Source organism: Myotis myotis, unplaced genomic scaffold (genome assembly GCF_014108235.1).
Source record: "Myotis myotis isolate mMyoMyo1 unplaced genomic scaffold, mMyoMyo1.p scaffold_m19_p_45, whole genome shotgun sequence".
Taxonomy (NCBI): Eukaryota; Metazoa; Chordata; class Mammalia; order Chiroptera; family Vespertilionidae; genus Myotis; species Myotis myotis.
The window spans coordinates 916,914-934,184 of NW_023416352.1; the positions used below are offsets into that span (position 1 = coordinate 916,914).

At 50.6% G+C, this 17,271-nt stretch overlaps 1 protein-coding gene across 7 annotated transcripts in view; it reads right to left on the bottom strand.

Moving 5' to 3' along the window:
- TRPM4 (transient receptor potential cation channel subfamily M member 4) overlaps positions 1 to 17,271 on the bottom strand; it is a 42,250-nt gene that overhangs the window by 5,539 nt on the left and 19,440 nt on the right. For 5 of the 7 annotated variants that reach the window (XM_036307099.1, XM_036307103.1, XM_036307102.1 and 2 more), the window contains 9 exons: positions 16,912 to 17,046; positions 12,360 to 12,489; positions 12,058 to 12,203; positions 10,530 to 10,642; positions 10,109 to 10,186; positions 7,329 to 7,748; positions 2,345 to 2,477; positions 1,960 to 2,134; positions 758 to 935 (listed from right to left, as the gene is read on the bottom strand). In XM_036307099.1, the coding sequence (XP_036162992.1) occupies positions 758 to 935; positions 1,960 to 2,134; positions 2,345 to 2,477; positions 7,329 to 7,748; positions 10,109 to 10,186; positions 10,530 to 10,642; positions 12,058 to 12,203; positions 12,360 to 12,489; positions 16,912 to 17,046 (1,508 nt within the window). Of the gene's footprint in view, positions 1 to 757; positions 1,047 to 1,959; positions 2,135 to 2,344; positions 2,478 to 7,328; positions 7,749 to 10,108; positions 10,187 to 10,529; positions 10,643 to 12,057; positions 12,204 to 12,359; positions 12,490 to 16,911; positions 17,047 to 17,271 lie in introns of those variants that run through there. The other 2 variants (XM_036307104.1, XR_004967260.1) reach the window with 2 other exon arrangements.

Below are 17,271 nucleotides of genomic sequence, written 5' to 3' on the forward strand. Positions count from 1 at the left end.
TATGACCTTGAATTTGGTGTTGAGTGCTTAGATATGACACCAAAAGTACAAGTAAGAACAACAAAAAAAGATAAATTGGGCTTCATCAAAACTTAAAATTTTTGCATTATCAAAGGAGATTATCAAGAAAAGGAAAAGACAACCAACAGAATGGGAAACAATATTTGCAAGTCATATATCTGATAGGAGTTTAGTATCTAGAATATATAAAGAAGTGCAACAACAAAAAGACAAACAACCCAATTAAAACAGGCAAAAGAGCCCTGACCAGTTTGGCTCAGTGGCTAGAGCATCGGCCTGTGGACTGAAGAGTCCCAGCTTCGATTCCGGTCAAGGTCATGTACCTTGGTCGCGGGCACATTTCCAGTGGGGTTGTGTAGGAGGCAGCTGATTGATGTTTCTCTCTCATTGATGTTTCTAACTCTCTAGCCCTCTCCCTTCCTCTCTGTAAAAAATCAATAAAATATATTTTTTTAAAAATGGCAAAAATGGTGACTTTTATGTTATATGTATATACTTTGCCACAATAAAAAATTTTTTAAACCCTCAGCCTGGGCTCAGGGAGAGGATCAGATTCCACCATCCAGGTCAGAAGGAGAGTCTGCCTGGGTCTGGGGACAGGGTAGCATTAGATTTTAGGGACTAAAGGTGAGTTGATTCGGCTGGGATCAAGAATCAATCATGCTGGGGTCCAAGGTCATGCCAGGGCCAATGTCATGGTGGGTGACCTCAGATCAGAGCGGGCGGGGCTCCTCACCTGAACATGGCGATGAGGAGGTTGACCAGCAGGATGTTGGCCACGAGCAGGAAGATGACGAGGAGGAGCACCACCAGCCAGTTGGCATAAAGGGAGACGCAGGAGCCCGCCTGGGCCCCCACCGGGCGCGCCCAGAAGCCCTCCTCCGAGGAGCAGTTGACATGCTCCATGAGGGCCACTGTGGAGGGAGACACTCAGATGGGGGCAGAGGAACAGAGACCGAACGAAGACGGAAATCCAGAGGGGCACCCGGCCGGCGTGGCTCAGGGGTTGAGCATCAACCTATCAACTGGAAGTCACAGTTCGATTCCGGTCAGGGCACGTGCCCGGGTTTCAGGCTTGATCCCCAGTGGGGGGCGTGCAGGAGGCAGCCAATCAATGATTCTCTCTCATCATGGATGTTTCTATCTCTCTCTCCCTCTCCCGTCCTCTTTGTTTGTTTGTTTGCAAGTTTGTTTATTTATTTTTCTCCCTTCCCCTCTGAAATCAATTTTTTTATTGCCTTTTTTTATGTGTATTGAACTCTCCTGATTGATTGATTTATTATTTTTTATCTTTAATTTCTTTATTGGTTAAGGTATTACAAACGTGTCCTCATCCCCCCATTAACCCCCAACCTCCCCGCCCCTTCCCCCCCCCCCCAACTCATGCTCTCATCCCCCTGGTGTCCGTGTCCATTGGTTTGGCTTATTTGCATGCATACAAGTCCTTTGGTTAATCTCTCCCCCTTACCCCCTCCCTCCCCTACTTTCCCTCTGGGGATTGATAGTCTGATCGCTGTTTCTCTGTCTTTGGATCTGAAATCAATTTTTTTAAAAAAAAAATCTAGAACCAATGGACATGGACAACAGGGGGATGAGAACATGAGTGTGTGGGGGGTTAATGGGGGGGATAAGGACACATTTGTAATACCTTAACTAATAAAGAATTTAAAAAAAATCTAGAGGGGCGTGGGGAGACAGAATCCCAGAAAGCAAGGGGACAAGACCCAACGAGACACAGCAAGGGTCCGAGACCTACAGACAAGAGGACAGAGATGCAGAGAGAGGAGGCCAGAGCCCCCTAGGGATGAAGGGGGTGGGGGGGCTGCTTAGAGACGCAGAGAGAGACGGGGGGACCTAGAGCGAAGGGTGTAGAGACCCACCCAGAGACGGGGAAGAGGGAGAAGGGACTCAGAGGGGCCAGGCCCCCTCCCTCCTTACCGTCCATCTCCTCCTGCGGGACCTGCCCGAAGATCTGCAGGTAGGGCCGGTAGAAGACGCGGCGCAGGATCTGCGGGAGGTCCTGGTCCCGGGGCCTGAGGAGACCCTCCGTGGCCACCCCGTAGGCCACCAGCCACACTCCGAGGAAGAAGAGGAAGAAGAACACATCCTTCATCTGCAGGAGAGGGAGATGAGACCAAGCCTGGCCCCGCCCTCCGGGGCCTGGCCCCGCCCCCAGGTTCTGGCCCCGCCCTCCCAGGTTCTGGTCCCGCCCTCCCGGGACCTGGCCCCGCACCAGGGCTATGGCCCCGCCCCCAGGGTTCTGGCCCCGCCCTCCCGGGACCTGGCCCCGCCCACCGGGCCCCACCCAGGCCCCACCCCTCACCATCTTGTTCACGATGACGATCTTGGGCCCCAGCTGTTTATTGACCGTGAAGATGTGCAGCAGCCGCAGCGTGAAGACCATGAAGTCCAGGCAGAGGACTGTGCGGCCCAGGTCATACAGGCCGGGGGTCAGCCTGGGGCGTGGGAGACGAGACAGGGGTCCCTCAAGGGTCACAGGCTGCATAGGAGACCTGCGTCTTCCCCGCACCAGGCTGCAGATGAGGCCGTGGCCTCCCCCATGCACCCGGGGTGTGGTGGGGGTGGGGGGATCCCGACCGTCCAGTCCATTCACCCGGGGTGCACGCAGACCTCAGTGCCAGCTGGGCCGGGCCAGCCTGGCATCCACTCAATTCCAGCCGCACAAGCACAGCCCTAACAAAAACCTAGGAGGTCCCTGTAACATCAAGTTCCAGACATGACAACCAACGGCAGTATGGGGTCGCGGGTTTGGCTCCCGGACCAGAAAAGGGCATCAGCGGGACAGCTGGGCAGTTTGAATAAGATTTCGGGTCTCGATAAGGTAAGATGTTAACATTTGGAGGATCCGGGTGAAAGGTGTATGGCCATTCTCTGCACTGTGTTTGCAATGTTTTTTTTGTTAGTCTTGGGTTATTTCAAAGGAAAAGTTACAGACTAAAAGAATGCTTAAGGCAGCAACGTAAAAAGACAAGCTTCAGAGTTTGAGAAGATATACAGAACAAAACCACCAAGGATTAGGAGATATATATATATATATACAAGATATATATATATGATATATATATATATGCAAGAGATCAATGAACATGAAAATTTTTAAGTGGAGGCAAAGGATATGAAAAGACAATTGAGCCCTGGCCCGTTTGCTCAATGGACCGAAGAGCCGCAAGTTTGATTCCTGGTCAAGGGCACATACCTTGGTTTCAAGTTCTCCAGTCCCGGTAGCAACCAATCAATGTGTCAATGTGTCTCTCACGTCCATGTTTCTCTCTCTCTCTCTCTCCCCCCTTCTCCCTCCCTTTCATCTCTCTATAAATCATTGGAAAAAATATCCTCGGGTGAGGATTAAAAAAAAAAGAAAAAGATAATTGACAGAAGTCCATGTGACCATTGGTTATGAAAAGATGCCCAACTTAACTAGTAGTCAAGGATGCATAAATATAAAAAAGAGGTCATTTTTGGCAAAAAAAAAAAAAAAGTAGAAACTTAAGCTAAATTGAGAGCTACAAAATTTTAAAGATTGAATATACTAGATTTTGCCAAGCATGTCCTTAAGAGGGCACTTTCTTTTTTCTTTCTTTCTTTCTTTTTTTTTTTTTAAAATATATTTTATTGATTTTTTACAGAGAAGAAGGGAGAGAGATAGAGAGTTAGAAACATCAATGAGAGAGATCAGCCGCCTCCTGCACATCCCGTATTGGGGATTTGCCGGCAACCAAGGTACATGCCCTTGACCAGAATCGAACCTGGGACCCTTGAGTCCGCAGACCGACGCTCTATCCACTGAGCCAAACCGGTTCGGCAAGAGGGCACTTTCTTACTCTGATGGTGGGTTCACTTCGAGAATAGGTTCACTTCAACCTACAAAATTTAAATCTCCCATGTAAACTTGCATTACTTTGGAATAATAATAAAAAATTAGAAACAACCAAAATGTCCATCTGGAAGGGATTGGTAAAACAAAGCAATTCATCCATGCAGTTCTGGAATTCACGGGAAATTTCTCCACGGTAAGCCAAGATCTTGGGATTTTTTTGTTTTTCTTCTCCACGTAATACTTCTCCTCTCCCCTACAAAACGCTAAGCTTGACAAAATGTCTAAAATACGCGGAAAAAAAATAAATAAATAAAATACGCTGGTACCTCTAGAGCAGTGGTTCTCAACCTGGGGGTCGAACGACCCTTTCACAGGGGTCGCCTAAGACCATCGGAAAACACAGATATAATTACATATTGTTTTTGTGATGAATCACTATGCTTTCATTATGTTCAAATTGTAACAATGAAAAGACATCCTGCAGATCAGATATTTACATAACGATTCATAACAGTAGCAACATTACAGTGATGAAGTAGCAACGAAAATAATTTTATGGTTGGGGGTCGCGGCATCAGGAAGGTTGAGAACCGCTGCTCTAGAGCATGGGCGAACGAGGCCTTCCCCCTTTCATCTCAGGAGATATTTTATACAAAAATACAAGAGATAAACGCAAGCTCAGGGTCCTGCCAAACTCTCTGGCATTGCTGTTGGAATAAAGTGATCATGTCGTCTTCATGGGTAGCATTTCTAACACAGCATGGAAGAGGCATTCCTCCCAGTGAATCCGCTGAGAAGAGACGAGGGTGTATCCCCTGTAAATAGTCACCGGACTCTGTCCACAAAGCTCTTTGTTCTCAAAAGGAGGGGTGTCCTCACAGCGAGGACTTTGCAGAAAAAGAAACATGATCAGCAGAGGACTGGCCCCAGACCAGCTAATACGTGATGACGATCTGGAGCAGAAAATGAAAGAGACTTTGTGGAGACGCTTTGGGCCTGATTCCTATCTCTTCGAGTGCGGAATTTTTGTCCCTGCGCCTTAGGGAAAGAACCTGTTCACTCGTTACATTCTGGCCAGGAGAAGCCTGTCTCGTCTGATCTTTAGCCATCGGCTCCCTTCTTCTGGAACCCGGTGCAGCATATTTTCAAAGAAGACCGTATATTTGCAAACACGGACGTGGGGGAAAAGTCAGGACATGTTGTAGGTGAAAAGGAAAAGTCGCAGAAGGATACATAAACACAGTGTCGTTTGTGTAGCAAAGAAGTATGGCGTCTCTCCACGTAAATCAGCGGTTTCTCAACCTGTGGGTCGCGACCCCTTTGGCGGTCGAACAACCCTTTCACAGGGGTCACCTAAGACCATCCTGCCTATCGGATATTGACATGACGATTCATCACAGTAGCAACATGACAGTTATGAAGTAGCAACGGAAATAATTTTATGGTTGGGTCACAGCATGAGGAACTGTATTTAACGGGCCAGAAGGTTGAGAACCGCTATGTAAATGTGTAGAGAAAGAACAGGCAGGGTGTGCACCCAGCTGTCGAGGGAAGTCACTGCTGAGAAAGTGAGACACTTGAAAAGGCTAAGAAAATCGTTGGTTCCTATTCTATTCCTTCACTTGTTTCATCTTGTTCAGTGAGGACAGATTTTTGCATTTCTTTGGCAATAGACTACATTTCAAAGATCTTTTCAATTGAGATAGAGTGAGGACTCAAGGAGAGAGAGAGAGAGCACAGGCCATCCTCTAAGTACCATTTGGGGTGATCTCAGGACATTAGGGGAGCACAAAGGAGGGACCCAGAGTCTGAGTGGGATAAAGGAAGGCTTTAAAGACAGAGGCCGCAAGCCTGAGGCCCACAGGAAGTGCAGGAGTTGGCGTGGCCAAGGAGAGGAGGGGACAGTGTTTCAGGAAGGGGGGACCCGCGGGCGCCAAGACCCAAAGACAAGACAATGTGTTCCCAGGAGTTGAGATGTGCCCTTTGTGCCGCTCTCTGGCCACCACACAGTCTGATCTGGGAACTACGGCAGAAAGGAACCGACGTTATGTCGCCCATTCTTGGCAACAGAAAGTAATTGAGGGGGAAATTCCTCAAAATCTGTTTTTTATAAATCAGCTAAGACACGGTAGAAACGGTCAGCATTTCTGTGGACTAAATCACTGACACAACATTCAGGCCTCCCTGATGAAATCCGAACCGATGACATTTCACCCGGGAGAAAGTACAATTCGCAAACACAGACCCGAAACTTGGCAAAACCCAATCCAGACAAAAAACGCCAATGATGAACCAATGTTTGTGTAAAACTCAGCCCAAATGCTAGGTAACCATGCTGAAATCATGTCAGAAACTGAGAATAACTGAAGCTAGTTTCATTGCCCTGCACATAAAACTGATCAAGGCAGTTTCAACGTACTTCCTTGGTAAGAATCCGTCGGCTCTGGTGAAATCCTGATTACAAATTTATAATTACGCAGACTCAAAATATCAAGGTCAAGGTCACAGCCCCTGGACCTGGAAGGTTTCAGAGAGGCCAGGGTGCAGATGAAGAGAAACAGAGAAATCGGGAGACAGTGCTGCAGAGAGGGGGCGGCCTAGATGGGTGGGGCCCCAATGCCAGTCCAGGGCAGGGGGTGGGGGAGGGAGCGCTGGGCGTGGAAGGACCCTTGTGGGATGGGCTGGAGGGAAGAGCCTGGAGTCCAGGAGGCTGGGGTGAGGGTCCAGGCAAGATAGGCAGCCATGGAGATGGAGAGGGGGGACAGAGAGAGGCAGGGGCCAGGAGGCCAGGGCCTGGGCTGTGGAGGAAGAGGAAAGAGGTGAGGGTGGTGCCAATGCCGGGCCAGGTCTGGGGGCTCAGAGAAACCTCCAGTGAGCTCCAGATGGAGCATAAATAGCAGGTTCTCCCTTTAGTCATCTCTCCCCACGGGATCAAATTGTTTCTAGACCATCTTTACGCAGTATGTTCCATCAAGTATGGGTTTCTGTTTGTTTTTCAAGAATAATCGGAGATAGGTCCTGGCCGGGTAGCTCATTTGGTTAGATACACCAACGTTTCGGGTTCTATGCCCTGTCAGGGCATTAGAAGAAGCAACCAATGAATGCATAAATGATTGGAACAACAGCCCTAGCTGGTCTGGCTCAGTGGATAGAGCATCCGCCTGCAGACTGAAGGGTCCCGGGTTCAATTCCGGTCAACGGCACATGCCCGGGTAGTGGGCTCGATCCCCAGTAGGGGGCGTGCAGGAGGCAGCCGATCAGTGATTCTCTCTCATCATTGATGTTTCTCTCTCTCTCCCCTCTCCCTTCATCTCTGAAATCAATAAAAATATATTTAAAAATAATAATAATAAAATAATTGGAACAACAAATCGATGTTTCTCCCTCCCTCTCTCCCTCCCTCCCTCCCTCCCTCCCTCCCTCCCTCCCTCCCTCCCAGGGACCGGGGTTTGAAGCCACCGGCACTCACCGGCAGCCCACGCCCAGGAGGAAGCAGGCGAGGGCCACCAGGTCACACTGGTTCCACGTGTCCATGAGGTAGAGGTGCAGCCGGCGGCGCAGCGGGGCCTGGCAGTGGCCGGGCCCGGGCCCTCCGGTGGCCAGGCTGCCCCAGCCGCCCCCCAGGCTCTGGCGGAACTCCTCGCAGAGCAGGGTGAAGACCCAGAAGTACAGCAGCAGCTCCAGGGCGCTGGGCGCCGAGGGCTGGAAGTCGATGAGCAGCACGCGGGCGAAGAGCAAGAGGAAGAGCAGGTAGCTGACCACGTTGCCCAGGAAGGCCGTCACCGGCGCCCCCCAGAACTGGGACCAGCGCCGCAGGCGTGGGGAGCACCTCCTCCGGCTGGGCTGACTCAACACCCCCAAGGGCATCTTCTCAGGGGGATCTGCTGGCCTGGGGGGGTCGGGGAGAGAGAAGGGAGAGCTCAGCCTGACCTCTGAACCCGACCTTCACCACTGGCAAGACCACTAACCTGTCACGTGACCTCCTGCACCTTCACGACTTCTGACCCTGCCGAACTGAAACTAAGTCTGCAGTCCGCCTGCCATCTCCTTGACCTGTGACCTCTGACCTCTGAAAGCCCCTACCATCAAGACTGCTGACCTTTCACCTCTTACTGCCACCCTTCTGGCCTCTGGCCCCTGGGGTGACTCCTGACTCTTGTCTGAAGTCCAAATCCCCCTTCGTTCACCATCACGATCTCTGACTTTCTCTGTCTGACCTTGGGCCCTCAAATATGACCTCTGACCCCCTCATGTTTATGACCTCGGCTCCCCAAGTTTGAAAACTCAGTCCCTGGCTATTAACCTCTGACCCACAGATTCTGAGATTAGACTATGCAGTCGGGTTTTCTCACATAAGTCTTCCTCCCCCATATCTGATATCTGACCATACAGCCCTATTTGGCTCCTGAATTCCAGCTTTCTCGGTCCACTCATATCTCTGACCCTTCTCTCCTGAGTTCTGATCTTCTGTCTCAATTTCATCCTGACTCTTAATTCTGACCCAAAGGGAAACGCCAAAATGAGTAATACTAATAATAATAATATATTCAGCCTGGCCAGTGTGGCTTAGTGGTTGAGCATCGACCTATGAACCAAGAGGTCACGGTTCGATTCCTGGTCAGGGCACATGCCCTGGCTGTGGGCTTCATCCCCAGTAGGGGGTGTGCAGGAGGCAGCTGATCAATGATTCTCTCTCATCATAGATGTTTCTATCCCTCTCTCTCCCTCTCCTTTCCTCTCTCTGAAATCAATAAAAACATCTATAATAATAAAAGCATAATACTATGCTAATTTGACCGGACATCCTTCTGGACATCCTTCCAGATGACCTTCCAGGCGAAGCTGCGATGGCCGGGGCTGAGGCAGCTGCAGTGGCAGCGGGAGGGGGTTGGGGAGGCTGGGGAGCCTCTTTCCTGCATCGGGCCTCTAGTATAAAAATAATATCGTCAAAAAGCTTGCAGGAAAAACGAACGGGTTTGGAGAAGCACTTTCTCTTTATAAACCAAGCAGAAAATGATAATCCCAAATGTTCACCAGCTGGCGAATGGATAAATAAATGTGCTCTATCCGTTGAATTGTATAACATTGCAATTGTATTCCATGGATGAACGGAATGGTATGTGAATTATGTCTCAATAAAGCTGTTCCAAAGAGATTAAGCGGAAAGAACAGTCCACGCTAAAGACAGTGAGAGGCAGACAGGAGCACAGGTTTCCTGATGACCAGGAAAACGGCCCGGTGTTTCCATTTCGCCCTCTGCAGGGTCCTGGTACGGAGGACGCATGGTGCTTCAGCGTGCTTCCCAAAGACTGTCATCTCTGACCACCCACAACCAGGGCCACGCGGCTTCCCGGGCACATCGCAAGGCCCCTGGGAGAGGAGCCAGGGACCGTCCTTTTACAGAGCTCTCCAGGAAGGTGGCGCCCCACAGTGGCTAAGAGCACAGATTCTGGCACAAGGAGATCTGGGTTCAAATCCCAGCTCTACCACTTACCAGCCAGGTGATCTGGGGCACAGAAATTAAGGCCTCAGTGACTCCATGGGTAACTGAGATCAATAACAGACCTGACTGCATAGGGCTGTTGAGGAAATTAAATGAGCTGATTTCCAAAGGACGTGGCTCAGTGGCTGCCCATCGTAAGTGTTCTGTCACATCAGCTCCTGTCATTGGCATCATCACCATCAGAAGGTACAGAAGTTGGGGCATCACTTCTGACCCTGACCCTGACCCTGGGGCCTTCTCTCCTGCTTTTGGAGTAGTCAAACATTTTCTCTTAGTTTTCTATCTTGGCGAATATTTTGTATTTTTTGTGCATCATCCCGGAAAAACCCACACACACATATATTTACATTTGACTTGTTTTCTAAGGGATGTAGTGGGTTTCGTAGACTTCTGGCAGTCTGATTATGTTCCTAACAGCCCCAAAAACATTTCTACTTCTGGGAGACTGGGGGCCAAGGCCCTCCCTTTCCCCATTTATGTGGCTAAAGTACAAATAGAGGCTGCAAAGATGGGTATAAATGTGGGCCTCTGTTTCCCTGTGACCATAGATTTAGTCTCTTATATCGCCCCCCACACACACACACACCATTTATTAGCATTGGGAAACTGCCTCCGTATCTTCAGTGGCTGCGTGAAACCAGCACCTCCGGAAGCCCCCCTTCTCCGCTCTGGCCTTGCTCCCCGTACCCAGAGCTCCTGCGGCTGCCCAGGCCGCCCCATCGCGTGTGGGCTGGTGCTGCGCTCACCTGACAGGCCCTTCCCCATTGAGGCTCCCGTCCATGTCAAACCCCAGGTCCTTCTGTGTGGACTCCTCCGCTGACCTCCTGGCATGGAGAGAGGCACAGAGTGAGAATTGGGGAGGGAAGAGTGGGAGAGGAATTCTCCAGAGATACCCAGCTTCTTTACCCAGAGATATGGCAGGGAGACGGGGAGGTGCCCCACAAGAGTCACCCTAAAGGGAACCATCCCAGAGCCATGCCTGCGGGCAGAAGAACTGCCTGTAGAGATAGAGAGCCCCCCAAAAGCTCACCTCCCAGAACGTGCCCCAGTCTTGGGGAGGGAAAGAGAGAAATAAGGCGGAAGCACTGGGAGGACTGAGAGGTGGGCAGAGCTGAGCAGGAAGAATGATGAGCAGCGCCCTCCTACCAACCTCACCCCGGGACTGACCTGAAGGTGATGAGGTTGGTGTAGATGAGTGGGGGGCAAAAGAAGGCGAGAACCAGGGCCCAGATGGGCGTGGAGCTGTCCATCTCCCCCCACCACTTCTGTGTCAGCAGAGACTGTGGGGGTGGGGAAGGTTAGAGCCTGAATCTCCCCCAGCCCTTCCCGAAGACCCCAGGCAAGAACTGGCCCACGGCTCCAGGGCCCAGAGCAAGTGCTCAATGTGAGGACCGCAACTATTGGGGTCCTGGCCTTTGACCATCTTCCCTCAGGTTCGAGCCGACAGTTATTAACACAACTAGAGGCCCGGTGCACGAAAATCGTGCACTGGAAAGGGTCCCTCAGCCTGGCCTGTGCCCTCTCACAGTCCAGGACCCCTCAGGGGATGTCCACCTGCTGGCTTAGGCCCACTCCCTCCCCTCCCCCGGGGATTGGGCCTAAGCCGGCAATCAGACATCCCTCTCACAGTCTGGGGCTCACAGTCTGGGATCCCTCGGTCCTTACCACCCGCCTGCAGTGGGGGCGGAAGAGGCTCCCACCACCACTGCTATGCTCACCAGCTCTGAACCAGGCTTCTGGCTGAGTGGCACTCCCCCAGTGGGAGCACACTGACCACCAGGGGGCAGCTCACATCGTAGCGATGGTCAATGCACATCATAGCAACTGGTCGTTCGGCCATTCGGTCGATTTGCATATTAGGGTTTTATTATAAAGGATATGCCAGGTACTGGGCTAAGCACTCTGCATAGATTAGCTCACATAGCCCTCACCACACCCCAGGAAGACAGGCACTAGTATTTTCTCCCTGGTCACAGAGAGAGCACAGGGGGTTAAGATAAGGGCATAAAATAGACCCCATGAGCCAGGCCGGGGTGGCTCAGGGGTTGAGCGTGGACCTATGAACCAGGAGGTCACGGTTCAATTCTGGGTCAGGGCACATGCGGGGGTTGTGGTGTGCAGGCAGCCGCCAATAGATGTTTTGCTCTCATCATTGATGCTTCTGTCTCCCTCTCCCTCTCCCTTCCTCTCTCTCTAAAAACCAATAAAAACATATTAAAAAAAAAAATAGACCCCAGGAGTTTAACCATTGTTTGGAGCAAAGAACTCTGGGTAATTATTTGAAATGCCAATCAAATCATTCCCAGGCTGGGGGGAGAGGGGGCGGGACTTCCTGTTGGGATAAGCTGGACTTGCTGTCTGCAGGCAGAACGCCGCCGGAAAGAGGGGAATTCCTGCAGGAAGGGCGGCCTTTCCTAACCCAGAGTTTCTGTCCAAAACACCAGGTAAGGGGTGAGGCCATTCTCATGGCTGAGACCAGAACCGGGAGGGGCTTGCTCTGGGTTCATCGGGGATCCTGTGTCGCCGGGGTCTGTTTGGGTCACCGTGGTCGGCACACTGCGGCTCGCGAGCCACATGCGGCTCTTTGGCCCCTTGAGTGTGGCTCTTCCTAAGCCTTAGGAGGACCCTAATGAAGTTAATAACAACGTACCTACCTATATAGTTTAAGTTTAAAAAATTTGGCCTCCGCGCTCACCTGTACCCCGTCCTGGGCGAAGAAGGCGCGGGCATCGGCCTGCATGGCGAGCTGCAGGCAGGTGGCATCCCCCCAGAACGGGCAGCGCCGGAGGAGCAGGTGGGCAGCGCGGTCCTCGCTGCTGCGGTGGCATTCGCCAAAGAGGTCTGGGCGCGGGAGGGTCAGCGAGAGGCAGAACGAGGGGCAAGGAGGCCGTGTGAGCGCGCGGGGAGCGGGCGGGGTTATGAGAGGAGCGGGGAGACGCACGGACCCCGTCACCGCAGCCCCGGGCCCCTGCCCCCAGGCACCCTTGCCCCACGCACCAACACCCAGCCCCTCAAACTTGGCTGCCAGCTCCTTCCTGCGCGCTGCCTCCTCCGCCTCGGACTCCAGGCGCGCCAGCACCCGGAGCAGCAAACAGGCCCCTAGAGCCGAGGCCACGGCGTTGGAGCCCTGGAGAGACAGAGAGGTGGTGGATAGGGTCCGAGGGAGAGGCGCGGGGCAGCAAGCCTGAGATCAAGGGAAGGGACAAAGCCAGCGTTCAGGAATCAACCGGCGTCAACAGAGGCCACGGACAAAGGGATGTTGGTGGATGCATCTGGAAGACACTGGACACCAGGTGAAAAGGTCAGACGTCAGAGCAGCGGTTCTCAACCTGTGGGTCGCGGCCCCTTTGGGGGTCGGACAACCCTTTCACAGGGGTCTCCTAAGACCATCGGAAAACACAGATATAATGACATATTGTTTTTGTGATGAATCACTGTGCTTTCATTATGTTCAATTTGTAACCATGAAAAGACATCCTGCATATCAGATATTTACATGACAATTCATAACAGTAGCAACATTACAGTGATGAAGTAGCAACGAAGATAATTTTATGGTTGGGGGTCACCACAACATGAGGAGCTGTATTAAAGGGTCGCGGCATCAGGAAGGTTGAGAACCGCTGCGTCAGAGAGTTCAGAGAGCAGGGGCTGGGCTGGTTAGAATGGCCTCAGAGATTAAGGACAGGCCGGGGAGCAGCTGGAGATGTCACCCAAAATGCCGGGTAGAGAGCTTCAAACGCCATCCCTCCACAAAAGCAACAAACAAGCTGGCCCAAACTGTCAGAATCCACTTTTTAAAAAATTCTGGAACCTCATATAAAGCGTACAACAAATAGGAAAATGCTCAATGAAGAACGAAACTGTTAAATTTCAGTAAGCCGTGGCTCAGTGACTGAGCTTCGACCTGTGAACCGGGAGGTCACGGTTCGATTCCAGGTCAAGGGCACATGCCTGGGTTGCAGGCTCGATGCTCGATCCCCGGTGTGGGGCAGGCAGGCGATCAATGATTCTCTCTCATCATGGATGCTTCTATCTCTGTCCCTCTCCCTTCCTCTCTGAAATCTATATATATATTTTTAAAGAGCACTGTGACATTTTAACTAACCTGCTTACCATGGCCAACTCCCCAGCTCAGTGGCGCCTGAAGGGGTGGGTTTGGGGTACCAGAAGGGCAATTGAGATCTTTTTTTTTTTAAAAGGGGAGAATGATTATTTTTATTTTTTAAATATATTTTATTGATTTTTTTACAGAGAGGAAGGGAGAGGGGTAGAGAGTTAGAAACATCGATCAGCTGCCTCCTGCACACCCCCTACTGGGGATGTGCCCAGAACCAAGTACATGCCCTTGACTGGAATCGAACCTGGGACCCTTGAGTCCGCAGGCCCGCGCTCTATCCACTGAGCCAAACCGGTTAGGGCAGCAATTCAGATCTTACTCTTAAGTAACTGTGGTTGTGTGTGTGGTTGTGTGCGGCTCCCTGAAGAAAACAGCTCAAGAGCTTGCCTTTGTTCCACTGTCCTTGGAACTTCCCCAGGACAGAAGTGGCTTCCCAGGTGGTGTTTGAAAGCATTTAAAAATAAAGAGCGGCCCCCTTAGAACTCAAGAACAAAAAAAAGACAAAAGAATAGCAGCCCGGGTAGTAATAGACATACTGAACAGCGCGGGAGGGAGAACCTGGGGGGACTCGGGGTTTATAAAGCCCCTGTGTGTACCAAGGGACTTAGAAGGCTACGTGCATTGACAAGCCTGGATGCCTGCCCAGAAATGACTGGAGAAAGCCCCGAGCTTTCACTTCAGGCTGACCTTTAGGCAACCAAACCAGGAAGCAACAGATAAAGCAGAAGTGTAAACAGCCTGCCTGCGCGTTGAAAGACAGCTCCGACAAGGAGTGAATCTGCAGGCTGGGAGGGTGTGGGTTTCTCTCTCCCCGCCCCCAAGCATTTAGGGAAATCTCTATCAAGTCACCAGTTGACCCCTGAGCTAACAGAACAGGGACTTCAGTGGCCGCACATGACAAAGAATACAGACTTCACAAAAATAGCTTAGAAAGGCCACTCAGCCAACACGCCAGAAGAAGAAGCAACGAGGAACCCTGGAGGGAGGAGGTGAGCTGATATCCAGAATGGCCACTTTAGAATAATATTAAAAATTCCAGTTTCCAACAAAAAAAAATTTGGGGGCGTGCAAAGAAACAAGAAAGTATGGCCTATTCACAAGAAAAGAGAAATTAATAAAAACTGTCCCTAAGGAAACTCAGACTTAGACAGACACTTTAAAGCAACTGTCTTAAACATGCTTAAAGAGCTAAAGGAAAATAAAAAAAAGAGCTAAAGGAAATTATGAAAAAGGAACTAAAAGAACCCAGGTAAATGATGTCGTATCAAGTAGAGAATATGAATAAAGAGAGAGAAATAATAATAATAATAAAGTAAGCAGCCAAAACCGGTTTGGCTCAGTGGATAGAGCATCGGCCTGCGGACTGAAGGGTCCCAGGTTCGATTCCGGTGAAGGGCATGTGCCTGGGTTGCGGGCGTATCCCCAGTGGGAGATGTGCGGGAGGCAGCTGATCGATGTTTCTCTCTCATCGATGTTTCTAGCTCTCTATCTCTCTCCCTTCCTCTCTGTTAAAAATTAATAAAATATATTTTAAAATAATAATAATAATAATAATAATAATAATAATAAAGTAAGCAAATAAGAAATTCTGGAGCAGAAAAGTGCAATGACTGACATGAAAAATTTACCAGAAAGGCTCAGCGGCAGCTCTGAGGAGGCAGAAGAGAATTTGTGAACTTGAAGAAAAATCAATGAAGATTATACAGTTGGAGGCACATAAGGAAAAATGAACCAAAAATTAACAAGCCCCGAGAGGCCTGTAGGACACCATAAGACATACCGATATATGTATAGTGGGATTCCCAAAAGGGGAGGACAGGCAGAAAGAAACAAAAGAACATTTGAAGATAAGATGGCCTAACACTTTCCAAGTTTGATGAAATACATGAATTTATGCATCCAAGAAGACCAAGGCATTCCAAAGAGGAAAATTCAAAGAAATCCACACTGAGAAAGAAATCAAATTGTTGAAAGTCAAAAACAAAGGATCTTGAAAACCGCAAGAGAGAGAGAAGTGACTCGCACAAGGAACCTCAGTAGAATTAACATGTAGGATTAAACACTTATATGCAACAACTAGAGGCCCAGTGCACGGATTCGTGCACCGTTGGGGTCCCTCAGCCTGGCCTGCGCCCTCTCACAATCCCAGACCCAACCGGTGCACATTCGGGGCCGGGGAGAGGCTCGTGCAGGAGGCAACCAATCGATGTGTTTCTCTCTGTCTTTCCCTTTCTCTTTCACTCTCCCTAAAAATCAATGGAAAAATGTCCTTGGGTGAGGATTAAAAAAATAATAATAAAGTCTGTATTCAACCCCTGACCTGATCAGCTGAAGAGTCCTGTCAAGATATTTCTATCGCATATAGGCATAAAAATAAGCTCTATCTTAGATCCGACTTAACTCCCACAAGTTTTTTTATTTATTTTTTTAACCTTGCAACTTCTCAAATGTGTCCCGACACCTCTATCCCACCTGCTGTAGTCAGGCCCTCACCTCGGCTGCCTGGAGAGCCCAGCGTGGCTTCTTACCTGGCTTCTTTGTCTCTATCTAGTCTTCCCCGTCTACATTGCAGCTACAACAAGGTATCTAAATGCAGTGCACTGCCCGGCTGGCATGGCTCAGTGGTTGAGTGTCAACCTATGAGCCAGGAGGTCACAGTTCGATTCCCAGTCAGGGCACGTGCCCGGGTTGCGGGCTCTATCCCCAGTGTGGGGTGTGCAGGAGGCAGCCGATCCATGATTCTCTCTCATCACTGATGTTTCTCTCCCTCTCCCTCTCCCTTCATCTCTGAAATCAATAAAAAAATATATTTTTAAAAAAATAAAAATAGCCCTAACCGGTTTGGCTCAGTGGATAGAGCGTCGGCCTGCAGACTGAAAGGTCCCAGGTTCGATTCCTGTCAAGGGCATGTACCTTGATACGGGCACATCCCCAGTAGGAGGTGTGCAGGAGGCGGCTGATCGATGTTTCTCTCTCATCGATGTTTCTAACTCTCTATCCCTCTCCCTTCCTCTCTGTAAAAAATCAATAAAATATATTTAAAAATAAAATAAAATAAATTGCAAGTGTACCAATGTTTAAATGATGCCCGTTGGCTACCAAATAACGTCTAACTTCTTTGTACAGACAGTTTGAAAGAAAGAGGTTAATTCCCATGTATGCACAAGAGAAAGGCCCAATATATATTGTTAACAGAAAAGTCCAGTTACAAGAAATGCATGACATTGGAGGGGGGGGGATGACATATTGGGGCGGGGGGTGGGGAGGGAGGGGAGGCAGCAGCAGCAGCAGCTGGAGTCATACACCAGGAACAGAGGACTGGGTGGTGGGGGTCAGGGTGACATCAGAGGTCACGGGGGACACCGGGGTCTGGGAGAACCGAAGGACAGGGACGCGGAGAGCAGAATCAGCGGCCAGGGCAGCACTCACTATCTCCCAGAAGTACAAGGCCATCTGCGCCCTGTTCAGGAGCAGCGCCCAGAGAAACAGGTCGCTCCAGGGGGTCTGGCCCAGCACCGCGTCCAGCATGAGCTCCGAGGGGGCCCTGCGGCAGAGCAGCTGGGACTGCAGGCAAGGGGGCGTGGTGAGTACTGGCCCCGCCCCCGACACCGCCCTTAACCGGCCCCCATCGGCCCCTGCCCCAGTCTTTTCACACACCGTCAGCTGGCCACACCCCCTCCCGTGTAGCCACACCCCTCCCCCCGTAGCCACACCCCCTCCTGGCGTGGCCACACCCCCTCCTGGCGTGGCCACACCCCCTCACAGCGTAACCACACCCCCTCACAGCGT